The sequence below is a fragment of the Poecilia mexicana genome, unplaced genomic scaffold, assembly GCF_051168715.1.
Source record: "Poecilia mexicana isolate PSO_F unplaced genomic scaffold, ASM5116871v1 scaffold_15, whole genome shotgun sequence".
NCBI lineage: Eukaryota > Metazoa > Chordata > Actinopteri > Cyprinodontiformes > Poeciliidae > Poecilia > Poecilia mexicana.
In genome coordinates this window covers 977,589-1,003,986 of record NW_028263384.1, presented here as the reverse complement: position 1 = coordinate 1,003,986, position 26,398 = coordinate 977,589, and the positions used below count along the sequence as shown (strand labels likewise).

The 26,398-nt window shown below is 45.3% G+C and overlaps 1 protein-coding gene and 1 long non-coding RNA gene across 7 annotated transcripts; one reads left to right on the top strand and one right to left on the bottom strand.

The window, feature by feature from the left end:
• Nucleotides 1–25,292, top strand: LOC106916021 (aspartyl/asparaginyl beta-hydroxylase-like). Of its 6 annotated transcripts, XM_088013276.1 has the most exons (28): nt 1,003–2,102; nt 2,176–2,232; nt 6,163–6,342; nt 6,442–6,486; nt 7,916–7,984; nt 11,631–11,672; nt 11,749–11,775; nt 13,101–13,145; nt 18,244–18,330; nt 18,498–18,533; nt 19,393–19,437; nt 19,508–19,537; nt 19,603–19,635; nt 19,708–19,743; nt 20,099–20,146; nt 20,226–20,312; nt 20,442–20,480; nt 20,553–20,638; nt 20,729–20,815; nt 20,906–21,056; nt 21,628–21,764; nt 21,848–21,946; nt 22,035–22,124; nt 23,027–23,164; nt 23,234–23,369; nt 23,447–23,538; nt 24,469–24,602; nt 24,682–25,292. In XM_088013276.1, the coding sequence occupies exons 1-28, from the start codon at nt 2,009–2,011 to the stop codon at nt 24,830–24,832; spliced, it is 2,301 nt and encodes a 766-aa protein (XP_087869402.1). In that variant the 5' UTR covers nt 1,003–2,008; the 3' UTR covers nt 24,833–25,292. The 6 variants fall into 6 exon arrangements, with proteins under 6 accessions (XP_087869400.1, XP_087869402.1, XP_087869397.1 ...); XM_088013271.1 differs by lacking the exons at nt 11,631–11,672; nt 11,749–11,775; nt 13,101–13,145 and having other exon boundaries at nt 1,009–2,102; XM_088013274.1 differs by lacking the exons at nt 1,003–2,102; nt 2,176–2,232; nt 11,631–11,672; nt 11,749–11,775; nt 13,101–13,145 and adding an exon at nt 1–228.
• LOC106916027 (uncharacterized) lies at nt 17,089–18,745 on the bottom strand. The gene is made up of 3 exons (XR_015765506.1): nt 18,451–18,745; nt 17,871–18,047; nt 17,089–17,215 (listed from the first exon to the last, which is right to left on the bottom strand). It is a non-coding gene; the product is annotated as an uncharacterized LOC106916027 (long non-coding RNA).
• Nucleotides 25,293–26,398: the final 1,106 nt, after the last annotated feature.

The window sequence follows — 26,398 nt, the reverse complement described above, 5'->3', positions numbered from 1 at the left end:
AGTCAGTCACGGTTACCATGGACTTCGGCTTTGCTGGTATCCAAGTGAAGAGGAGATTTTTGGGGAACTGACCGTTTCATCACCGAGAGACAGAAAAGCCGCAGCTTCAGTCCGGTCACAGAGGGCGGGTTGGAGGTATATGTTGTTGCTGCTCAGCAGGAGGCAAACAGCGGGGAACTCAGGAACAAATGGCGCAGAAGAAGAATTCAAAAACTCACAATAAAAGAGGTTGGTTATGTTTTTTTTTTACTCTGCGCTCGAGACGCGCCTTCAAGCGAAACTCCATTAGAGGACTTGGAGATTTTAAGTTTTTTTTCTTTTGAAGTGATTACAGAAAAAAACAAACATATTAACCTGATAGTGTTCATACACTTATGAATCACGTTATTTCGGCTTCCAGTTCTCCCTTTCAGATGTTTAGATTATTGTTTTGAGGCTAAAACTACCTCCTAATTAGCGATCAGAATAGCTTAAAAACTTCAGAAAATAAATAGAAATATCTAAATATGTTGATGCCAGTAACGCCGAATTCTTCTGGGTGTTTTATGCTTTAGTTTTTCAGTCATAATTTCCATTTTCTGTTTGTTATTTTAACCATAAAGGAGAGTTTCTAAAATGACCAGAGTTTCGAAAGGAGTCAGTTTAGGCGCTAAGCTAACGCCGCTACCAGCTGTGTTTAGGCTGCTAACAGAGGCTAAGCTGGATGTTCGCAGTCTCTTCTGCATGTTGTGTGTTTTTTAAAGGATGTTTTGTGTTAATAATCTGAGTAATGATGCGGGTTGTTTTAATAGTGGAGGAAAAAGCAGATGCGTTACTGTTAACGTGTCCGGAGAGGTTGTTGACCCTCAGTCATGTTTGTTCGGACTCAGTGTTTCCTGTGATTCTCTGAAGTGCTTCCAGAAACACCGACCCGCTCACTTTAAACATTAAATAATTCAGTACTCAGGAAATATTAACCATGCAGGCAGACAGAGATTTGGAGGAGTGACAAAAGCAAAGGAGGTGGCGTAGCAGAGCTGATGGAGCATCACCTGGATCTGCTAGCACAAAAACTCACTGACGATACTTGGGTTATATGAGAGATAAATAAATAAACAGGCAGGCAGGATGTGTTTGAGCTGCCGCTCATTTACATGAGGGGACATCCTGTCACTTCACAGATCTCACCTCCAGAACTGTGACCAGCCCAGACTGCATGGCTCCAACCTGGCCCAGCGCTGGAGGTCAGAGGTCACACAGGAAGCTGGAGGTGTAGCTGGCTGGTTTCTGTCTTTCGCTTCAGTTATTTTTACTGAGGCTGTAGGTGTTGAAGTTCATCTTTGCTCTGTTGTTTACAAATGTAATGAAATATTTTAGTTTTGGGGGGGTGTATGTATATTTTTGAACCGACTGAGGATCATTTCCTGTATATTGCATAAATGCATAAATACCATGTTCTTTACCTTGGACCTGTTGGGTCGAGTCCAGAACCAGTAAAATGTTCTGGTTCTTTAGCAGAACTGGATTCTTCCTGACTCTTTTTTTATTTTTGTCTCTTTATTTATTTTTTTATTTAATATATTTTCCTTTTGTCTTTATTTTATTTTATATTTTTAGTTTAAATTTTTTATTTAAAGTTTTATTCATGTTTATCTTTATTGCATTCCTTTTTTTAATTAAATTTATTTTCTTTTGTCTATTTTTTATTTTATTTTTTTAATTGTTTTCTGTTGTTGAGTGACGGACAGAGAGGAGAATCAGAGTCAAGGTCGCTCTGCGGCATCCCAGGCTCTCCTGGAGCGTCTCTGGGTTTTGTCAGCTCTAATAATAAACCGGGTCAGGTTCCGGATCGGGTTCTGGGTCGGGTTCTGATGCTTTGTGAACTCAGAGCTGTTGTTGGAGGAAGAGGAGGAGCTTTCCCCTCTTCATCACCAGCTCTCTGAGCTCCAGGTAGCTGGAGGATCTTTGAGGTTCTGGAGTAATATCTGTGTGGTTCTGTTCTGGTCCGACCCGTTTTGCTCAGTGGGCCATGCGGCGCTGCGCCTCCTCCCAGCCTCTTGTGGAGGAGATCCACGCTGAGGAAGATGAGGAGGAGGAAGAGCAGGAGTTGTTTCAGGAGACTGGTAGGCCTGGCAGCTGAAGCAGGTTCTGGTTCTGGTTCTGCTGGGTTTTTGTCTGACTGATGGGCTCGTTTAGGAGGCGTTAACGAGGAGCAGGTCGGTCCGGTGGAGGAGCCGTTGGCCCGGGAACCCGGTGAGCTTCAGCATGCTCTGGTTCTGGTTCTGGTCTGCTTTTACTTCTAACTGGGCTCCTGTCAGAACTGGTGCTGGTTCTGACCTGTAGAAGTCCAAACGAACAGCTGCTGGTATCAGCTGCAGATATTTCGGTCCTGAGCAGCTGCTCTCTATTCCTGGTCCAACCGGACCGTCAACCCGACCTGCTGGGAGCAGTTTGGGTTCTGGTCCAGTAGAGGACTGGTTCTGGTCTGTTTCTCTGTGTTCTGGTCAGTGGACCAGAAAGAACCAGTGATAAATGACCACTGGTACCAGTCCAACTGGTTCTTATCAGCATGTCAGAAGAGAAACTGAATCAGGAGTTTTAAGCATTCTGATTGGCTGTTGGTCTCCATGAGCCCGCCTCCAGACAGTATTTCAACCAGTCCAAACAGGGAACAGGAACTAACAGCCAAACTGGAACCAGTTGGTCCAGTTAGGTGGAAATGCTGGATCTACATTCATGTTTCCAGATCTGATTTCTGTTTGACTCCAGTTCCACCAAAACAACCGGTTCTGTTTGAGTTCTGGTCCAGAACAAAGAACCGTCTCCATTGGTACTGGGCAGGGTCACATGGACACCAGCAACCAATCAGAACGTCAGGAATGATTTTTGAACTCCAGTTTAGCCTGAAGTTTTATTCTGAAGCTCCTGAATCTGAGCCACAGCAGGAACCAAGCAGATGGCTTTAGAATCGGGTCAGAACCGAGTTACCCCGGGTTAACAAAGGGTTAGCAAACTCAGAGTTAGCAAAAACTCAGAGCTTATAAAAACTCAGAGCTTATAACTCTTTGTGGCCGAGTTACAAACTCTGAAGACGAGTTTAGAAACTTTTTTAGTGCTTTCGTTACAAAGCGTCCCTCTGATAAAGAATCATTTTAAACTTCATCAGATTACAAACCTCTGAAGGAAATCATTATTGATGAGGAAAAGCGATTGATCTGCTGTAGATGATTGATTATGTGACAGTAGATCTGAAACATTCAAAGGTTTTTACATGTTTTCTTTTTCTGATGAAAAGCCGTCCACTTCCTCATCCTTTTGAAACTGTGGTTTTGGTTAATGCTGATCAATAAGATCAGGATGTGGGTCGCTTTATCTTGGAACATTATTGTAAAGGAAGCAAACCCATTTCATTTGGGGGAACTCACTGGATGGTTCTGCTTTACGCAATAAAAATAAAACCAAGACCTTCATGTCTAATAACAGATAAAAACTAACATTTTAGATCCTAAAATGTCCGTCTTGTCTTTCGCACCAGAACGTCTTTAATGGGAGGAAATGATTATTCACATTAATGCTGATAAATCGCAGCGACCCGTTTGGGTCAGAACCACCTGCATCGGTTCTCCTCATGACCCTGAACACATTTCAGTCGTCGCCATAACAGTCAGTAAGGCTGTCGGAGAAACGCTGGTTACTGAGAACGCCTCGGTTCACCGCCTGGAGGAGCTGGACACGACGCTGCAGCCGACCAATACGGGCATTTAAAGCTGCAGTAACGCTTTTTAAAAATATTGCTACATGTTTGGTAAAAGGTTGCCATGTTGTGACAGTTTATGAGACAGAAGATAATTTGCTACGTCTGAAGAAATGCACCGCTTCGACCAAAAACAGCCAATCAGAGCCGGGAGGTGGGGCTTAGTGCTGTCAGTCATCCTCATGTACTCGCTGCCAAATGTGCTAATGGTGGAGAAACAACTTAACGTTACAGGAAAACCGTTTATCTGCTGTCATCAGAGGCTATGCTAACCAGACTGAGCATTCACAACATCCTATGCTAGCTGCAGCGTAAAAGAGACCAAGGGGGAAGTTGATTGATGGCGCTAAGACCCGCCTCCTGCCTCTGATTGGTTGTTTCTAGTTAGCACTGGGGGATCTGTTTTCACAGACTATCTGTCTCATATCTTTCTGTCACAATATGGTGACAGTTTTAATAAATATGTAAACAAACATATATTTATCATAAAAGTTACATACTGCAGCTTTAAAGCGGTGCTGCAAAAGCAAAGGAGGTGGATTATCATCCAAGGCGTGTTGCTGTGGAATATCATCTGTGCTGCCTGGATATGTAGCTGTTAGCATGTCAGAGGCCTTTCCAGAGTCGCTGCTAGACTGACTGCTGCTGGAGCTCCTTCCGGCCCGCAGCATCATGGTTTCCCTCCGGGTTAAATAAAGTTCCTGCTAACCGAGAGACTGACGTTGAACTGGAATAATCTCAGTTTCTGGGTCAGATTCTCTACAGGCAGAGCAGAGCAGAGGGTCACAGAGGTTCTGGGTTTGAATCTTTCTGCATGTCTGGGCTCTCTGGGTACTTTAACGATGAACAGTTATTAGTTAACCTATCAGAAGCCTGCAAAGCCATGACATCATCATCATCATCTTCTGGATTCTCCCAAATAGCGAGAAAGCTTCTTACTGTATTCACTCTTTTCCGTTTGAGGATTTCTCTAAACAGTTTTAAATTTTTCTGCCTTTTTATCAAACAGAAATAAATCCTGGAGACGTTTGGTCTAATTCAAGAGTCTTTTTCTAGAGGGTATGTAAATATCTGGTCCCAGTTTTAGGTTTACTGGACTTTTATTGACTCCATTAAGTTTGATCTTCACTGGGTTTCTGTACTATTTCACAGGTTGACTGTAGAATCTGCTTTTATGGCCTCATTAGAATGAAGTTTGGCTCAGTTTGTGTCTGAAGTTTGAGGTTTGCAGGGAATCAGAAAAACATCTCAGGTTAATGAAGATGTTTCAGAAATGAAGTTTTTTTTCTGATGTTTGGGTTTGATTCCCTTTAAAGCTCAGAGAAATCTGTTGATTCATCAAATGAAGGAAAAAACAAATCTGTCAAAATATGACTTTGAAAAATATGTTTATTTGAAAGGGTCGGTTTTTATGTGTTTTCCAGGCACAGCGTAGCATTTTATAGCACAATACAGTAACTATTAGGGCTGTAGTGATACAATAATCTCATGACACGATATTCTGCTCACGATACGATATGTATTGCGATATTTATTAAACGATACAATTCAATACACTTTTGCGATTTTCTGAAAGGTTTTAGAGGGACAGAGTGATTTTGGTGACATTTTGTGACTGTAATAGAGTTGAATTGAATTAATTTAACTGAAAACTGATTAAAAGCACCAACTACACAATACCTGGCTCTGGTTGGACATGGACACAGACTTAAAGTCGACAGCTGGACAAAATGAATCAAAGTGGAGAGAAAACATGTTCCTTTTAATTGAAACAGTACAAACTGAAGCTTACATGCATTTGTAAAGTAAATAAAGTGCACCAAGTACCTGCTCTGAATAGTTTGATACCTTTTAACCCTGACACTTAACATGTGAAGGAATCGCTCTAAGCCTGATGACCTAATCAGTCTCCCGGCGAAGCAGCAGTGAGTGAGACAGGTGACAGTTGGATGTTATGATACTTGTGGATGAATATCGATTTTTTTCTAGGAAAGAAAATATCGATATATATCACAAAATCGATATTATTACACAGCCCTAGTAACTATGTTACCTTCAGTTGTTATAAAAACACTGTGTATATAAAATATCACTTAAAAGAAATTTTACTCCCCAATTTAACGCCTTGAAATTGGGCCTCTGTCTCTTTAAGAAGCTCCTGCTCTTTCTGAAACTCCGCCTCCAGGAAGTCATCCCAACATGGCTTCACTATTAACCATTTAACGTTTTTACCAGCGTTGCTCTGAGCAGCAGCTATAATGAGCTCAGCAGTTCCACCAGCGGTTTGCTAATTGCTGCTGGCTAGTCTGAAGGAGCTGAGAGGGGGAGGAGCTGCACCTCGAAGGCGGGGCTAGGTCCACCAAGCGTTTCTAGGTTTATAGATGATAAATCGGCGGATTTGTGATTTTGTTTGCTGGTGATGTGTGCAGATGGCCGGCCGGCTGCTGTGGAGCATAAGAACGGGAAGCGGGCCGAAGCCGGACCCGGAGCGGCGGACGGCGGTCCGAGGTTCTCCATGTTCACCTGGCTGGTGGTCGTGGCTCTGCTGGGCGTCTGGAGCTCCGTGGCCGTCTTCTACTTTGACATCGTGGACTACGACCGAGTCCTGGGTAAGATGGCCGCCACACGGCGCCGAGCCGCTGGTCTGTGACGTCTCTAACCGCTCTGCTCCTCTGCCTTCATCCCTCCTCCTCTTCCTCTGCATGCAGCGAGGGCGCAGGAGTTTCGTATGAACTTTTCTGAAGTTCTGCAAGGTATGAAAGTGTTTTGCCCCGTTTTCCCTCAGCCAGGTTCCTGCAGGGCTCAGTTAGCAGGTTAGCTAATGGTTAGTTAATGTGAGATTACATCTACAATTTTAGATTCATTGTACGCTTGAACAATAAAAAACATTAAACATTTAAAAAAAAAAAAAAAAAGTTAGCAGGTTAGCTTAGCGCTCACGAAGAGGGAACCGCCATCAAACCGAAACATCTCACTGCGGTTTAGTTCGACTGAAATAAGAGGAACTGAGCGACTCTGCAGACAGACTGCTCCAGCCTGTCTGCATCAATAAGCCTCAGCTTCCTCTCTGCAGCCTGCAGGTTCTGAACGGCCCGGTTCAGCCCGGTTGACCCGGTTCAGCCCGGTTTAACCTGGTTCTGATTCTGCGGTGGCTGCCGTCTCTCTGAAGGTTCAGGCTGACAGACGACCGCAGTCATCCTCACCACATCCTTCCTCTGTGCATCGTGTTGCTCTTTCATCTCATGACTCAAACGGTTTTCGTCTTTCATCACCAGCCGGTCAAACTTCACCTCTCACATGGAGAAAACCGTTTCAGACTGTTAAAATGTCCATGTTTGTGTTTAGAAAGCTTCAGTTTCATTTCACAGCTTCATAAACTCACAAACTAATTGTCAGTTTCATCCTCAGATCTGTTAGTTTTCACACTGAAAGTTTCCGGTGCAAACGAACTGCGGCGTGAAGAACTTCTGCATCGTCTCACACAGATACAAACTGATTTTATGTCGCCTGTTGCAGAGCAGCAGATGGAAAATCATCCATGATTTTCAACTGTTTATACTTGAAGAATATGAAAAAGATTAAACTAGGGCTGAAATAATTCATGAATTATTATTATTGAAATAATCAGCTGATTTAGTAATCGGTTCATTGTTAACTGGAGTATAGAGACTCAAAAAAGTCGACATGCTGAAACAACGGCAGTCAGAGCAGCAATGAAGCCAAAACTGCAAAAATGAAAACATTTATATTAATATGTGCCCAAAAAAACTTACTTTTCTGTAAATATACTCAGAACTCCACAAGTGAGTTTTAGCTTCGCCTGGTTCAAACGCTGTAACCGTTTTCTACCCGTTTTTAATAAACAACCAATCAGAGCCAGGAGGCGGGGCTTAGTGCTGCCTATCATGCTTGTATATGTGCTTCTCCCTCTCCCCTTCTCTCTGCTTTGCTGCAGCTTCTTCCTGATAGCAGAGTCTGCCAGGAATGCTAAGGCTAGTTAGCATAGCCACTTCAGGCTGATGGGAGTCGTAAATGATTTACTTTAAATCCTTTATTGATCGCAGAATGAGCGGTTAGCGTACATGCTAACTGAACCAGCTTGGATCTTCTGACAGTCAGGAAGTTAAACTGTTTAACCTTCATCCTGACCTCCATCCCACTGTGGAAACTCCTCTTCCTCAGGGAAACTAGCCGCCTACGACACGGATGGAGACGGAGACTTCGACGTGGAGGACGCCAAAGTTCTGCTCGGCAAGTCCATTTCCTCCTTCCTAAACGACTGATGTGGTTTACATGAAGGCCTGGGTTTAAAACTTTAATCACCTGGTGACCTTTAACCCCTGAGCTCTACTGTAGAGACTAACAGCACCGGCTTCAGATCCTTGAACGTCCTCCAGAGTTTCTGTCGTTGCTGATGAGGTTTGGTTTTTATTGCAGTGAAAGTTGGAGGCTGACTGGAAATTCACCAATTATTGATAAAAATCATTGAGCAGCGCGGTAAAAAGATTAAATTTATCACTAATATCACGGCTGTGCAAAGGCCTGTCATGATGACATCGTCACTGACATAAAGGAGAATGTCGTTTTCAGACCATTTTCAATTAATATAATGGTAATAAAGGCATCATAATAATGCAAGAGCAGATTCTCAAAGATCAATAAACTTTACATTTTAATTTAACACTGGAGCTGGAAGACATAACGATAAATTATGCAAATGGAAATTATTGATCTCCTTTTAAATGATCATGTGACTGATTGATTTATTGCTTATTGAACAGGACCAAGCTCTGATCCCTGTGGAACTCCAGGAGATTTGAATCAAGTTGACCTTTGACGTTACAGTTTGTGTTTCTGTTTGGTCATGTGACCGCATGCAGGATTACCTGGTGTGTAACCAAGGGCGTAGGTTCGGTCTAAGTTTTGGTGGGGACCTTGACACCCCACCAATGCAGCACAGCACATTTCACTGTGCTGCATTGGTGGGGACCTTGACCCCCCCCCCCCCCCCCCCGCAGCACAGTGAAATGCCCAAGAGCACCGAACATTTTTGAGAAGGGGGGGGAAACCACATTGGCTTAATAACCCCTCCCCCCAACCATAACCATATCATACATCTTGTGTGATACTCAGCAGATCAGTTCAAGAACACTTTACTTTTTCCTTTACAAAATTCAGCAAACGTTACAAGTAAGATCAAAAGAAATATCCTCTGGATACAACAAACACAATTGCAGATAAGAAGAAATCAATAATAAAATAAAAAAGAAAAAATATTACATAATTAACAGACCTATTCTACCTCACATTCAGTGCTGACCTTACTAAACACCGGACTTTACAACAAATGCGTTGCGTGATAGATATCTAACTTATGGGTCCACTCACTGTACTTACAGCCGACGTAGCGAAATAACTTCTAATGTCTGTCCTTTTCTTTTTTGGTGGCGACATGGTCTCGGAGGCTCAGAAGGAGACGCGTGTGCCCAGCTAGCCGCCGCCTTTTGCAGCTAATCAAAGAACGTCCGACGATTCAAGTCATCTTTTAGCTAACATTAGCTAGTCATCTTTTAGCTAACATTAGCTAGTCATCTTTTAGCTAACATTAGCTAGTCATCTTTTAGCTAACATTAGCTAGTCATCTTTTAGCTAACATCACCTGCATCCAGCAGCTTTACTCAACTCAGTCGGTTAGTTTGGGGGAAAAACTGTGAAAAGTTCTTTGCGTTTTGCTGGTTTGCTGCCGTGATTCTAACACAAACCTACGTAGCTCCGCCCAGCAGCAGCAGGTCTCCTTCACAGGTGGAAACCCAGCGCGAGCGTTGTAGCGCTCATGTTGCGTTTAAAGGCGGCTCGGAAAAACAGGTTACCACATGTTAACAACGGATTAAACAGTTTTAACTGCTGATAAAAGTGACAGAGGACACAGATATGGGAAGTGTGGAAGCCCCTACTGTATCAAACTGACATAGGAATAACAGAGAGTTGGCCATTCTAAGGTAAAAACCCAGCGCATACAGATTCATATTTTATTTGTTTCTCATCCAGACGGCTTCCTGCGCCCCCCCTGCAATGACACGGCGCCCCCCCAGGGGGCGCGCCCCACAGTTTGGGAACCTCTGGGTTAGGTTAACGTCGGTCTGAAATGTTCAGCCCCAACTTTAGAGCAGAAATGAAGCGTAGTTTCGCGTTTTTCCTCCTCAGTGTGACCGGTCCAGTCCGGTCCGGTCCGGCTGAACTGAATGTTTTACGGTCCGGTGGCGTTTAGCTGTTCTTAGATTGAAGCTCTGCAGCTCTTCTGTACCCAGAAGCTGCATCTGATCAGTGAATCAGGCAGGAAGAGTTTCTAACGAGACCAGCAGAGGGCGCTGACAAGACGAGACTGAGAGAAAATGTTTTCCTGATGTTTCTGGATCATCTTTAACTTTCGATCTTTCTCCCTCATTCATCATTTCTTTATTTTTTCATCATTTCTTTATTTTTTATCCTGATTTCATTCCAGTCATCCTTTTCTCCATCCTGCTGTTTTCTTCATCTCCTCCTTATTTCCAGTCCTCCATCTTCCCCTCCATCCTGTTCTCCCTCCTTTTCTCTCCCTCTCTCTCGTCAGGCCTGACCAAAGATGGCGGCCGTAGCGCCAACGCCGAGTCGCTCGAGGAGGTTCTGAACATTTTAGCAGAGGAGGGCTCTGATTGGATCTATGGCTTCTTCACCTTCCTTTATGATGTAGTTTCTCCCCCCGCACAGCGAGGTGAGGAAGAGGAGGAGGAGGAAGGGCGGGAGGCCTCCGCTGATGATGTGGAGGTCAAAGGGGTCATTCTGGACCTGCAGAACCAGTAGAACAGGAAGCAGGCGGTCTGACGGCGTAGAACCAGATCCAACAGGTCTGAGTCGAAGCTCCAGTTCCCACTGCAGGAGCGGACTGGGAGGACTGGGAGGACTGGGAGGACTGGGTTCTGGAGACAAATACAACAAGCAAGGAGAAATGAAGAGGAAGAGATTAAAACTGTTTTTATCTTCATACGAGCTGATTAGAAAGAAAAATAATTAATATTTTAGCTAAAATTAAAAGTTTGCAATTTTATGTCACAACTGCATAATGTCACATGATTTTATGTCAGATTTTATTTATTTATTGAGCTATTATTAAATAAAAAAATTATGTATGCAATTTGTTGTTTCGGTACGGCAGACTATTAGGACCAGGCTAAGAATTATAATAACAATATTATAATTTTAGAATAAAGTCTTAATATTAGAAAAATAAAGAGGCAATATTACCAGAAAAAAGTTTTAAAATGAGAAAAAAAAAGTTTTAATGAGATGAAAGCTTCGATAATCAAGATCTATAACGTGACCAAAGTCATGTAAAATAAAATTATGACTTTATTCTTAATTTTTATTTTATTGTCATATTATGAGACTTTATTTTTACAACAAACAAAAAGCTACAAATCAGAAATACGTTTGAGTCAACAGTATTAACACTAAAATCTTCTGCTCATTAAGACCAAATCAACATTTTTCTGTTTTTAAATTAATGCACGTTGCTGCGTTCTGATTGGTTGGCTGCTTGAACGTGATCCGTCTCTTTAAATCAGGTTAGTTTCAGGCGTTGACATCTCTTCCTGCATCGTGTCGGTAAAATCTGCAGAACGATGCAGGTTTTTTTAGTCTCTCACACCTGAATGACATCAGACGTTTCTATGAGCTGCATGGTTGGTGTGTTTACACTGGGCTTCATGTTTTCTGACCAATAAGGTTAACCTCGTTTATTAAACCTGACACCAGCTGCACCCTTGTTGATATTCTTCCCGTGACCTTTAACCTCCCTGAACTCCGTCAGCTGCTGTTTCTTCCTGTTGTCTGAGCTAAAGCCGCAGCTCTCTCCCCTCAGATCAGAGGAAGTTCAGAGGAAGCTCTGAGCGGATGAGAACAGGTACTGTTGGCTGGGTTTGGGTCTGTCTGCAGCGCCGCGCTCACCTGATACGTGTTTCTGTTTCTGAACTCCGTAGAGGAGGAGGAGAGAGGGAGGCGCAGAGGTAATGTGAAGTTTATTAACGGCACTCCATGTTGAACCTGACAGCATGTCTGCTGAATCTGATTCAGCTGGAAACGCCTTCAACCTCTGCTACAGTTTATGTTAACATTGAATAACAATCTTAACTAAACACCAAACTTTAATGCTTTATTTTTACCTGTTTAACAGTAAACTAGCCAATCTTTTACTACTTGTTTGTAGAAAAGGGATTGTGAGTCTAATGGCTTGCCGTATTTAACATCCTGGCGTTTGGAGTTGATTGTTCTGTTTCTCCTGAGCCACAAAGACAGGATTCAGTTCAGTTCAGTTTTATGAATGGCTGCACCGAAATCTGCTGAATGGTTTTGGTCCTTAATGAGTTTATGGTGAGTTTACTGGTTACAAAGATAGGAGTTTTGATTTTCTACCCAACTGGCCGCTAGCTGGGCTGAACATGGCTGATTAGTCACCAGTTGGTGCCATGTGGGCTAAACGTGGCCGATTGGTCACCAGTTGGTGCCATGTGGGCTAAACGTGGCCAATTGGTCACCAGTTGGTGCCATGTGGGCTAAACGTGGCCGATTGGTCACCAGTTGGTGCCATGTGGGCTAAACGTGGCCGATTGGTCACCAGTTGGTGCCATGTGGGCTAAACGTGGCCGATTGGTCACCAGTTGGTGCCATGTGGGCTAAACGTGGCCGATTGGTCACCAGTTGGTGCCATGTGGGCTAAACGTGGCCGATTGGTCACCAGTTGGTGCCATGTGGGCTAAACGTGGCCAATTGGTCACCAGTTGGTGCCATGTGGGCTTAGAGTGGCTGATTTCTCTTTCTTACTGTTAATTCAATGTCACATACTGTTTTTATTTTGTTTTTTAATTATGTAAAGCACCTTGAAATGCCTTGCTGCTGAAATGTGCTATGCAAATAAAATTTGATTGATTGATTGATGTGGGCTGAAAGTGGCCGATTGGTCACCAGTTGGGACCAGTGGGCTTTAAGTGGCTGATTTTGGTTGTCAGCTGATTTCTTGATGGATTGCCATCAGGAAATATTCATGATGATTCTTGATCTGCAGGGAGTTCCTGTCGCGCATTAATCGCATGGTTTCATTGTTTTGCCGCTTGGTTTGTTTAATCATGAGCTGTTCATGCTGAAAGCAGAACGGTTTACGTTTTGATTTGTTGTTAATCTTTGGAGATAAGATGGTTAGCTCCCTTCGGTTTGGGCTTGTTTGGAATGCAGTGGTTCACTGATGCTCGCCTGTGAGACGGTTGGGTGGCTTGTGCTCAGCATGAGAGTAAATGTAGATGATCTCAGCAGTTTGACGAGTTGTTTCTGCTCTCAGCATCAGGAGAGACTTCAGGAGAGGCTGAAACGAACCAAACCAAAGGTACAAAAATCTACTGCCTCCTAGAAACCAGAGTGTGAAAATGTTGATGCTTGGCTCTGATTAACTGTAATGGATGATTTCCATGAAACAATTAGCATCACTAATTGATCCTAATTGTTGCACACTAGCAGGTTAAAGGTCATTTGAAAGGGTTGAAGGACAAGGTTATGGGACAATATCTTCTAGGCAGATGAGACAAAAGTAGAGATGATTCCTCCAACAGGCTGAATATCTTAGTAACATTAAGGTTTGCACTCCTGACACTCAGCAAGCAGTCCTTAGTGATATGGGCATGGTTATGTTGTGATGACAATAGATACCTTTAGTATCATGTTTGTTTCCAGTCAGTAAAACAAACAAAAAGATGTCACTGAAGTTCATGTTAGTTTTCAGTTGAAACCATAAATACTAACGTGTCTCCCAGATCCTCCTTGCTGTGTCTGTGGAAGATGATCATTTCTAACCGGTCGGCTGAAATCTTTCAGCTCAGACTTCGGGTCCTCCGGTCCGAGGCGTCAAGCTGCGCTCGGCTCTGAGGGAGGAGCTCAGGCTGATCCACGAGAAGATGGAGGCCAAGAGGATTGCTCGGATCGCACTAGCCGAGATCCGGGCGCTCCTGGCTGAGGAGGAGCAGGAGAGGGAGGCGGCTTGGGCACAGAAGATGAAGGACCTGGAAGCAGCTCAGGAACAACTGAGAGATGAGAGGAGGCTTGAAAAGGAAAGGGTAGAGAGGGAGAGACTGGAAAAGGAAAGGGTAGAGAGGGAGATACTGGAAAAGGAAAGGGTAGAGAGGGAGATACTGGAAAAGGAAAGGGTAGAGAGGGAGATACTGGAAAAGGAAAGGGTAGAGAGGGAGAGACTGGAAAAGGAAAGAGCAGAGAGGGAGAGACTGGAGAAGGAAAGGGTGGAGAGGGAGAAACTGGAGAGCGAAAAAGTGGAGAAGGAAAGGGTGGAGAAGGAGAGACTAGCGAGGGAAAGAGCTGAGAAGGAGAGACTGGAAAGGGTGGAGAGGGAGAAACTGGAGAGGGAAAGAGCCGAGAAGGAGAGACTGGAAAAGGAAAGGGCCGAGAAGGAGAGACTGGCGAGGGAAAGGGCCGAGAAGGAGAGACTAGCGAGGGAAAGGGCCGAGAAGGAGAGACTGGAAAAGGAAAGGGCTGAGAAGGAGAGACTAGCGAGGGAAAGAGCCGAGAAGGAGAGACTGGAAAAGGAAAGGGCTGAGAAGGAGAGACTGGCGAGGGAAAGAGCCGAGAAGGAGAGACTGGCGAGGGAAAGGGCCGAGAAGGAGAGACTGGCGAGGGAAAGGGCCGAGAAGGAGAGACTGGCGAGGGAAAGGGCCGAGAAGGAGAGACTGGAGAGAGAAAGGGCCGAGAAGGAGAGACTGGAGAGGGAAAGGGCCGAGAAGGAGAGATTGGCGAGGGAAAGGGCCGAGAAGGAGAGACTGGCGAGGGAAAGGGCCGAGAAGGAGAGACTGGCGAGGGAAAGGGCCGAGAAGGAGAGACTGGCGAGGGAAAGGGCCGAGAAGGAGAGACTGGCGAGGGAAAGGGCCGAGAAGGAGAGACTGGCGAGGGAAAGGGCCGAGAAGGAGAGACTGGCGAGGGAAAGGGCCGAGAAGGAGAGACTGGCGAGGGAAAGGGCCGAGAAGGAGAGACTGGCGAGGGAAAGGGCCGAGAAGGAGAGACTAGCGAGGGAAAGGACAGCTAAAGAAGAGAGGGAACAAGTGGAACGACAGAGGGCAGAAAAAGAGAGGAGCGAGAGGGAGCGCCTCATCAAGGAGAGGGAAAGATTAAGCCAAGAGAGAGCAGAGAAGGAAAGATTAGAGAAGGAGAGACTCCAAAAAGTAAGGGTCGCTAAGGAGAAAGCAGAGAAAGAAAGAATAGAGAGGGAACAACTTAGTAAGGAGAGAGAGAGAATCGCCAAACAGAAGGAGCAACTAGAAAAAGAAAAAACTGACAAAGAGAAATCTGAAAAAGAACAATTGGACAAGGACAAGGCCGAAAAAGAGAGACTGGAGAGGATTGCTAAAGAAAGGGAAAGAATGGCCAAAGAAAAATCTGAAAAGGAAAAGATAGACAGAGCGACTAAAGAGAAGGAAGGGAGGGAGAGGATTGCTAGGGAAAGAGCTAGATTGGCTCAGGAGGAGAGATCAGAGAAAGACATGGCAGTGAGGAAGGAGAGGGAACAGATGATGAAGGAAAGAGAGAAGCAGGAGAGGGACAAGTTGGAGAAACAAAGGCTATCCAGACAGAAGGAACTGATGGAGAGACAGCGGCTTGCTAGAGAGAAGGCCCTCCAGGAGAAGATGGAGACAGAGAGGCTGGCCAAGGAGAAGCAACGAAATGCCACAAAGAACGACATGAAGAGACGAGACCTTCCAGAGAGGAAGTACAATGCTTCCCAAGCTTTAGCTCCAGCAGCCATCAGGAGGGAGAAGACGGTTGCTGATGGGACTAAAAACTGACTGATGAATGGACGGTGCTCCAGTGCTATAGTCCTGAGCAGCAGATGAACTCCTGGTTTAAAAACCAGGTTTATCTGGGTTGGGTTTGTTTGAACACATGCAGGTGTTGTACCTGTTGGGATATTGGAGCCAAATTCAGTTTGGTCTCTATAGGTGAGCCCAAATATACGAGCCGAGGGGTGACAGGTGGTAGGCAGGCGTTGAACCCAAAAGGACTCAAGTTTATGACCGCTGTGGCTGAGTCCATGTAAATACTGTTGCTGTGTACTTCGGAGTTACTGAATTTTGTGCATTAATTGTTTTGTCAGAGTTGAATAAACTGGAGAACCTGAAATCCAAGACAATCCTTGGTACTAACTTTTACGTGCCACAAGAGGTACAATGTTTGTCACCTAGTGCGTCACAGCAAAGCAGCTATGGATCAATACTTCACTAGTGTAGTATTACACTGGTTGGTACAGGGTTGACACCTCTGTATGCAACCTTTAGCAAGGTGAATCAGATACTTTTATTTTGACAGATAAGTGAAGATTTCAAAATGTCATTGGGCTGTCAAGTCTCCAGTCCGTTCCTGGACACCCAATCATGCACACGCAGAGCTAAAGGAAACTTGGAGTAAACACATTTTGGGCCGTGGGAGCCAGAGTACCTGGAGAGAACCTCCGTATCCACAGGGAGTCGTACAGAAAGGTCTCCAGGTCGGGACTCAAACCCAGTCAACCGTTCTACCATCAGCACCACCGTGGTGTGTTTGGTTTATCAGCTGGTCCTCCATGTAGATACTCCTAGCCACTTTATTTGTCTTCATAGTTGTGTGTTTTGGATGATCTATAGGGATAATCGTAAGTCATCATAGCATATAAATATAATTTTATTAAATTCTGTATTTTTTTCCTAAAAAACTTTACAGACCTTCCCAGATTGCTGTTCTGATCCCAGTTTGGGCCAATTGAAAAATGAGATATTTTGATATCAATTACCAAAGAAAAACAAGTTGAATCTTTGGATCTCAAAGACGTTAAGAAATGTCTCCAACTTCTGAAAACATTGACCCATGGTTGGAACAAAGCGTTGTACCTCTAAAAAAATGTTGCATAAAACCAGTGGTAGGAACTGCTAAGTAAAAAGTTAGCTGTGCTAACCCTAAAGCGGTAGCGGAGCACTAAGGCACTACACCAACACGGTATGTAGTGGAAGCTAATGGACCAGGCAGGGGGCGCTATAAAACCAGACTCTGCTCTGCATCAGAAGCTCCACCCCCTTACCGCTGGTTCACAAACATTCAACTTGTAATCATGGCAACTTTTGTCAGCTTTGTCTTTAAACAATCAATAAAATGCATCTTAGCTGTGTATGTAGAACCACTGAAACTAGAATATACCACAGGTGGAAACTTTAGCTTATTATAAACTTTATACATTTAATATAAAGATTTGACCTCATGTTTATGTGCAAGGTTGTTAGGATTGTTTTGGTTTAAGTTAATTTCTGTTTTACCTTCTTAAATATCTGTTTTATTTTATTCTTAAATGTTTTGAACTTGTAGTTTGTAGAGAAAATGTTTGTAGTTCAGTTCATGGTCCTCTGGGTTCCTCCTCCTGGTGACGTCTGCCTGTAAACCACATCAGTCAGTCACTCTGCAGGTTTCTGTTCTGTTTTCATGTATTTCATGTCTGTACTTTAATAAAACAGTGAAGATGTTTTAGCTTCAGTTGAAGCTCCTTTTTCCATTTATTTAAATTCTACAACACTTTTCCCAAAAGGAAATGTTGCTGTGGGCTGGAGGGATTTCCAGTAGCAGTCTGTCTACCTAATCTGAAGATCCCTCTGACTGGAGACTTCCCTGACGCTTAATATCCAGGCATCAGAGATAATAATCCACACATCCTGGATGACATCATCACATCTCCTCTGTGGCAGTATGGTTAGAAAGATGTTGGAGTAGGGGATATGATGGATGGAAGAGATAGTTTGAACTTCCTCCATTTTGACCCCAAAGCTCCAACAGAGCTTTGGGGTCAAAGGTCATGTATTATTTGAAATATTCTAATCAGCTGCTAACAGTTATAAAATGACACCAAAAAAGTTTTTTTTTCTTCTTGTAATAAAGGTCAAATTGCAGAATTTATCTATTCCCATTGTTCGATAACCAACCTGAAGGGGGCGCTGCTCACAGGTCCTGGAGCCTGTAAAAGTATTCACACTCCAAACCTCAGTGGGTTTTATTGGGTCTGATGGCCGCCTGCTGCGTCCCAAATGATCTTTACCTTTAAGGTTCTGCTCTGGGGTTGGGTTCTGAAGGGGAACCAGCTTCCTGGATGGTTCTGATGGGTCAGTTCTGATGGGGAACCAGCTTCCTGGGTCATTCGGTCCGATTGAAACGCCCCGTCTTTGGGTTGCCAACAGGGTTGGGAGCAGCGCCGGCGCTGAAAGGGGGGAATCACCTGAGGAGAGAACAGGTGAGGTCTGATGGGATCATTTAGCTGGATGTTAGTGGCCACTTTATTAGGTACACCTCTGCTCTGGATTGGTCAGCCAATCAGATGGGAGTTCTACCTGAGCGTCAGAATCAGAACCAAAGAGGATTTAAGGGACTCTGATCGCAGAATAAACAAGCTGCTGATGTGTTTTTGTTGTTAGAAAAAACCAGTAAGCCTGAGGTGGAAACGCCGACCCAGAGAGCTCCAGAACCGGAGAAGGACGGTCCTGCAGCGCAGGAGACATCAGGTGGGACATGAACACCTGTCCTCTCTCTGCAGCAGCAGGGTCAGAGGATTAAACCTGAAATCTGCCCAACAATCAGGATTATTTAGCAGACATAACTCATGTTTATGACTCACTGCTCACCTGCTGCCTGTTGGCATGACGACGGTAACACTGTGTGTCTGCTGCAGTCCCTGGATCTCAGGACGTGGAGTCTGAAATCCAAGGTTGGTTCCGCTGAGCGGCTGCTGCATGTGAGGGATGACTAACTCAGTTAGCATCTGGTGCCGGTCCAGCTGCAGCTGTGACTCAGAACCAGTGGAAAGAATGCTAAACAGAACCAGGTTCTGCTGCTAACCGGATCATACTGGGGCTTTCAGTAGTGCTGGGCTCCGCTAACAGTTAGCAGCATGAACATTAGCTCCACTATGGCAAAGCTTTATACACACGGTATTTAGTAAAAACTAATGCTACAGCGCTCAATACAAGTGGTACGTAGCTGAAGCTAATGCTAATGCCCTATATCTGCATTGTATTAGCAGAAATGAATGCTAAAAGGTCAGACATGCATGGTGTTTAGCTGAAGCTAATTCTAAAGTTCGAAATTCAATCATGTCCAGACCCACCATGTGCTGTGAGGAGGCTAACAGTTTAGTAAAGGTAACTTAGGGGAGGCTAAGATCACCAATTGTCTTCAAAATAAAAGAGCTGTAGTAGCAAACAAAACATTAGCTCTGCTAACAGCATTAGCTCATTAGTGAAAGCATGGCTACCACTGCATGAAAGATCCTCCACTGATTCGCTCTGCGCTGCAGATCAAAATGTTTCCATGTTGTGCTAAAGCAGCTTTTTTCCACCCTTGGCCTTTAGCATCACTGGCTAATTCGTTAGCACTGCTTAGCTTCATGTTAGCCGTCTTTAGGACACACTTCCTCCTTTCTTCTCCTCCCGCCTGTGATCCAGTGTGTCTCTGATCCAGCCGGTCCGTTACCGGCTCGGCTGCATGTATCGGACCTCTTCCAGAACCGGGCCGGGCCAGAGATCCGGGTTCGATCAGCAGTCTGACCGTTGTTGTTTCCTCTGCAGCTGCCGTTCCTCTGCCGCCGCTGGACGACAGCCATTTTGTTCCAGGTGAGTCTGCAGCTTCCTGTTTCCTGTCCAGAGTCTGTGGCTCTTTATGAACCTGCTGTTTGTTCTGCAGACGACCCGACAGAACCCGGACAGCGCTACGGTCAGTACCAGAACCAGAACCAGGCCCGGTCCTGTCAGGTTCTAATCAGTCTGTGTTTGTTCCAGAGGAGGAGCCCGGCTCCATCGACACCACAGGAGGTGAGCCCCTCCCCCACCCGCTGCTGATCATTCAGTGGTTCTGATTCTGACCTTCTCTGTTTCCTGGTCCAGTTCTGGTGGAGGAGAGCCAGCCGGAGGAGACTGAAGGTGAGTCCGACCCGAGACCAGGTTCTGGTTCTGGTAACAGTTAGACTGATTGTTGTGTTTGCTGCCCCCTAGAGGTCAACCGTCTCATTAATGATGACAAACTAAATCTGAAGCTAATCAGCGCTGAAGGGGTTAACAGCTGGATGCAGTTTTATTTAATTTATATTAAATAATAAAATTATTTAAGAAATTCAACTATTTTATTTAATAATTATAACTATTTTAAGTTATTGAAGTTTTCATTGTAATTTCTATTTTACTTTAAATATTTGTTTAATTTGCATTTATCTCGTTTATTTATTTTCACATTTCCATACGTGAAGCTGTAATAATGAGTTCTGCTGCTGTTCTGCAGGGGAATCGGGTCGGTACCAGACCAGCTCCAAACTCTCAGCGGAAGCAGGTGGGAAATAAACGACATTAATAATAAAATCATCTGTTTGTTGTTTCAGTTCAGTCAGTGACAGGTTTCTGACTTACAGAAGGAGAGGAGCCTCCTAAAGCAGAACCAGAACCAGAACCCCAGACTGGGTCGACCCAACCCACAGAGAGCAGGCAGGAAGCCGACGGTGAGAACTCGCTGCTGGTTTAAGACTTTTGCACAGAGCCACCCAGCCGACCATGACCGACTCTACTGTTAGAATGAAGTCCAGTTTGTTTGTTTGACCTTTGACCTCTGGTTTGGTTCTGTGGGTCAGGAGCAGCAGAGAAAGCAGCCGAGGAGCAGAAGGAAAAAGGTAAAAATACAAACATTAAATCTTCTTCTGTGGTTTTATTTCATCTCCTGCGTCGTTCTGTTGGTCCTCCAGCAAAGAAGAAGAAACCCAAACTGCTGAACAAGATCGATAAAAGCATCAAATCAGAGATCGATGCAGCGGAGAAGCTGAGGAGGAAGGTAGAGGAAACGACCGGGAGACATTTCCTCTTCCTCTGATCAGCTGATCCAGGCTCAGCTGACCTTCATCTTCCTCCTCCTCTTCCTCAGGGGAACCTGGACATGGCCCTGAAGGCGTTCGATTCCCTGGTCCAGCAGCATCCTCTGAGCCCGCGCGCTCGCTATGGGAAGGCCCAGGTAGGGTCCAGGAGGGGCGGCGCGGCGCCGGGCCGTACGCGGTCCGGTCCGGGTCCGGTTCTGGTCCGTAACGCGGTTTCGTCCCGGCAGGTGCAGGATGATCTGGCGGAGAAGCTGCGCAGCAACGACCTGCTGCAGAGCGCCATCAACACGTACGGAGAGGCTGCAGAGCTGCCCGACGTGACCTCTGACCTGCTGAGGGCGGCGCTGAAGAGACGGGCCGAGAGGCAGCAGTTCCTGGGTAACGACTCCGACACAACCGGGTCAGAACGGGACTGGGTCAGAGCAGGACCGGGTCAGAACGGGACTGGGTCAGACTAGGACTGGGTCGGACCGGGTCAGAGCAGAACCAGGACTGGGTCAGAGCAGAACCAGGACCGGGTCAGACTAGGACTGGGTCGGACCGGTTCAGAGCGGAACCAGGACCGGGTCGGACCAGGACTGGGTCAGAGCAGAACCAGGACCGGGTCAGAGCAGAACCAGGCTTCAGATGTTCCTGCTATAATCTCAGAGTTTCTGCTGTGAGTTTATTTAGATCCTGTTGGATTTTCTTGAGTTTTAATTGGATCTTATGGGATTTTATCAGGATTCACTGGATTCCAGTTTAGTTTTTTTGGGACTTTTTCTAATTTATTTGGATTTAATAAAATTTTTTTTAGATATAGTTTGGGATTTTATATGGTTTTATTTTTGATTTAAATGTTAAAATCAGGAACAGGAAGTAGAATCGAGACCAAATGAATTTAAATCCATTTTGATCTGCATGTGGAGGCCGGACCCTGGGGTCAAAGTTCATGATGCGTTGCTCCCAGGTCGGATGCGGGGGTCGCTGGCGACGCTGCAGAAACTCGTCGACATTTTCCCCGACGACGTCGGCCTGAGGAACGACCTGGGCGTCGCCCACCTGTTGCTAGGCGACAACAAGGGAGCCAAGAAGGTTTACGAAGAGGTGCGTCGGTCCGCTCAGACGTTTGCGTTTCGGGTTTTAAGCTTCCTGCTGATTGGCTGTGTGTCGTTTGCCCCGCCCACCAGGTCCTCGCCGTTGCCCCTAGCAACGGGTTTGCCAAGGTTCACTACGGCTTCATCCTGAAGGCGGAAAACAAGATCGCAGAGAGCATCCCGTACCTCAGGGTGGGTCAGGCAGCTTTAGTCCAGCCTCACTGCATTATTGATTATTGATGAGGAATTACCATCACCCCTCCCCACCCTGTTTCTGCAGGAAGGCTTGGAGTCCGGTGAGCCGGGAACCGACGACGGCAGGTTTTACTTCCACCTGGGAGACGCTCTGCAGCGAGTCGGAGACGACAGCGTGAGTGACTGGAAAAACAGATCAATATCAGTTATTAATCAGGAAATATTAAACACACCAGTTATTAGTTTATATTTTTAAAACTCTGCTTCATGAACATTTTCAGAACCGAGGAGCATTTTCTCCTACACTGAATGAATGTTGCTCATGTTTTCACTTATTTAACATAAATTTTATTAAATTAGCTTAAAATGTTTAAAAAAAAAGTCACATTTGTTCCTCAGAACAAAAAATGTAAACATTTCTGTTGATGCGTTTCTTTAAATGATGGTGTAATTTCCATGTTTGTCCACCAGATGGCGGTGTTTCCCCCATAACGCTCTGCTCATTTCCACTCTGGTCATTTTCTCCGGTTTTCCTTCCTACGGAAATAAACGTCACTATTTATGTTTATTAATAACATTTGATGTGTTTTAGAAAAGTTTTTATTGGTTTTTAAAGGAGTTTCAAGAAAAAAGTGGAATTATGTAACAAAGATTATCTAAAATCCTCAAAAATATATTATTTCTAATCTATTTGGAATTTATTGGATATTACTGGGATTATTGGTTTGCACTGGAATCTATTTGGATTTTATTAAAATATTATTTAATTTTATTTAGATTATTTATTATTTTATATCTGGATTGTAATATTTTGTGGGTTTTTTTATTTTTATTTTAAAAGTTAGACGTATGCAGTTCTGTGAGCGGACCACAAGGTGGCGCTTTCTGATTCATTCATTCATCCATGGATTGGGTAAAGGGACATGAACACATGAATTGAATGAGAAGTTTAAAGTTTGGTTGACCTGAAAGCAGTCAGGCTGGTTTGGTCCAATCAGGAGTCGGGATTGGTTCCTCTGGTCCCGCCCTCTGTTGGTTCTGGATGTGCTGGTTCTGAATGACCCGGTGTGTCTCCAGGCGTACCAGTGGTACGAGCGGGGTCACCAGCGAGGGCACTTCGCCTCCGTGTGGCAGCGCTCGCTCTACAACGTGGAGGGACTGAAGGCTCAGCCCTGGTGGACGCCGCAGGAGACGGGATACACCGACCTGGTCCGGGTAGGTCGCCGTGACGATGCGTCCTGGACCGCTCAGGCCCGGTTCTGATCAGGACGCTGGTCTGTCCAGATGCTGGAGCGGAACTGGAAGACGATCCGGGACGAAGCGCTGGCGGTGATGGACCGCAGCCGAGGCCGCTTCATTCCTGAGGAGGAGAACCTGAGGGAGAAAGGAGAGTGGGGCCAGTACACGCTGTGGCAGCAAGGTGCTGACCCGGTAACCAGAACCGACCCAGAACCGCCGGTCGGACCCTGGCTAACTGATGTTGATCCATGTCTCCAGGGAAACGGGTGGGAAACGCCTGCCAGGGCGTCCCGAAGACCTGCGCCCTGATGGAGCGGTTCCCTGAAGCGACAGGCTGCAAGAGAGGACAGGTACCCGACCAGAACCAGAACCAGAACCTCCCCTCTGTTCCCTCCAACCAACCACCCTGTTTGGTGTCTTAGTTTTAACTCTGAGATTATTAGAAGCAAAGCAGTTTTCTTTACCTTTTCCTGACTTCCTGTCCGTGTTTTGTCCCTCCTGACTTCCTGTCTGTGTTTTGTCCCTCCTGACTTCCTGTCCGTGTTTTGTCCCTCCTGACTTCCTGTCTGTGTTTTGTCCCTCCTGACTTCCTGTCTGTGTTTTGTCCCTCCTGACTTCCTGTCTGTGTTTTGTCCCTCCTGACTTCCTGTCTGTGTTTTGTCCCTCCTGACTTCCTGTCTGTGTTTTGTCCCTCCTGACTTCCTGTCTGTGTTTTGTCCCTCCTGACTTCCTGTCTGTGTTTTGTCCCTCCTGACTTCCTGTCTGTGTTTTGTCCCTCCTGACTTCCTGTCTGTGTTTTGTCCCTCCTGACTTCCTGTCTCCGTTTTGTCCCTCCTGACTTCCTGTCTGTGTTTTGTCCCTCCTGACTTCCTGTCTCCGTTTTGTCCCTCCTGACTTCCTGTCTGTGTTTTGTCCCTCCTGACTTCCTGTCTCCGTTTTGTCCCTCCTGACTTCCTGTCCGTGTTTTGTCCCTCCTGACTTCCTGTCTGTGTTTTGTCCCTCCTGACTTCCTGTCCGTGTTTTGTCCCTCCTGACTTCCTGTCTCCGTTTTGTCCCTCCTGACTTCCTGTCTCCGTTTTGTCCCTCCTGACTTCCTGTCCGTGTTTTGTCCCTCCTGACTTCCTGTCCGTGTTTTGTCCCTCCTGACTTCCTGTCTCCGTTTTGTCCCTCCTGACTTCCTGTCCGTGTTTTGTCCCTCCTGACTTCCTGTCCGTGTTTTGTCCCTCCTGACTTCCTGTCCGTGTTTTGTCCCTCCTGACTTCCTGTCTCCGCCGGCCTAGATAAAGTTCTCGGTGATGCAGCCTGGGACTCACGTCTGGCCTCACACCGGACCCACCAACTGCAGGCTGCGGATGCACCTGGGCCTCGTCATCCCGGCGCCGGGCTGCAGGATCCGCTGCACCAACCAGACCAGGTGAGCCTCTGCTGCTGGAATCACTGAGCCAAAGTTTAAACCACTTCCTGTGACATCACCGTCCACTTCCTGTTGGCAGGGAGTGGGAGGAGGGGAGGGTCCTGATCTTTGACGACTCCTTTGAGCACGAGGTGTGGCAGGAGGCCGACAGCTACCGCCTGATCTTCATCGTGGACGTGTGGCACCCGGAGCTGAGCCAGTACCAGCGCCAGACGCTCAGCCCCATTTAGGACCGGTTCTGCCCACCCGGTTCCGTGGACCCCACGGTTTGAGTTGTGGGAGGAGCGGCCTGACTGATGCACTCAGACTGATGAATGTTTTAAACTACTGACTGGACGTTAAGCCGGACGGCGCGGTACTTTCTGAGCCCGGTTCTGATCGGGTCGGGTTCTGGTGTTCCATCGTGATCATGGATCCATTCACTTCCTTTAATAATGAACCAGAACCACCTCCGTCTCTCCATCCCTGTCTGTGAATTACTGAAACACTACAGCCACAGGAAGCTCTGGACCTTCACAATAAAAGCCTGCATCATGTTTTAATTGTCAGAAAAACTTCAGCTCCGCCTGTTTCCTCTTGATCAGCTTTTTTTGGTTTTTACTTTTTTTTTTGCACATTTACTTCGTAATACAAGATGTTAAAAAAGATTAATATTTATATAAAATAATAAAAAATGAAAAAAAGGGAAAATTAGGCATCTGGTTCTGATGTTTTCCTTCTTTGGTTTGTTCAGTTTTACTGGAAGAGCCATAAAAATAATTTCTTCTTCTTTTGCTTCTGAAGTTTCCTCAGATTTTCCTTAAAGGCATTAATTTTTATTTATTCTCCTCCAGGCTCTTCTTTTCTTCTTCTTCTTTTCAAACCACAGAGTGATCCATCCTCACCGGTCAACCAGCTTGGAGTCGATCTCTTCTGCCGCACACCTCACCGCCGTCTCACCTCACCACTCATAAGTCGAGTTTCCATCAAAGTTTTTGAAGTATCACCTTTAAAAAGGCTGATAGAAACGGCTAAGTTCAAGATAGCGTCTTCAATTTAGCGTTTGTTCGCCTGTTTCAGATCATTTTTGGCTTCTCTGAAAGTGTTGAGACAGAAACACATTAACCGAGGAAGTTCTGATTGTTTTTCAGAATAAAAGCCTCAGAACAAGCAGCTTGGTGTAAATCTTTACTTCTGTACATTCATTGAAAGTAAATACATTACATGAAGGTCGAGTGTAGCCCTGACGCTCATTTATTAACACCGCAAACAGGAAGACCGACCCTCCCACTTCCTGATGACGTCACTCCTCCATGTTCAGTCGTCGTTTCTGCTGCGTGAAAATAACGTCTTCGTATTCAGTGCGGTAATACAACGATAACATACAATCTTTAAATGAAAACCGTTGTTTTCTGAGTGACGTCTGATTGAAACACGTTTCTAAAAGTTTCATGCACATCATTCTTTTACAGTGTCGGTGTTTTCGTAGTGACGCTCGCTTCAGGCGGAACGCGGCATGTTTGATGTTGCAACAGAAGTAAAGACAAAAAGTGAAGATTCACCAAAAGGCGCCATGTTTAAGCCTGCTGTTCAGTCAGTGACCACTTGGTGGCAGCAGAGAACTCTGTAAACAAACATCTGACGTAGCGACCGCAGAATAATAAAACTTTAAATTTATCTGATTCTCACCAGCTCAAGACATGAATTTACACTTTAAAAAATAAATATGGGCTAAAAAATAACATTTCATACTTTAACACTTTTTCACAGCATTTGAAAGCAGGCTTGAAAGTTTTAGAAAATATGGTTTGTACTCT

Excerpts from the sequence above, each read along its gene's own strand:
- LOC106916021 (XM_088013276.1), top strand. The coding sequence starts at position 2,009 with ATGCGGCGCTGCGCCTCCTCCCAGCCTCTTGTGGAGGAGATCCACGCT. Across the intron at positions 2,103-2,175 it reads GGAGTTGTTTCAGGAGACTG|GAGGCGTTAACGAGGAGCAG; the intron begins GTAGGCCTGGCA and ends GGGCTCGTTTAG. Across the intron at positions 18,331-18,497 it reads TGCAGCGCAGGAGACATCAG|TCCCTGGATCTCAGGACGTG; the intron begins GTGGGACATGAA and ends TGTCTGCTGCAG.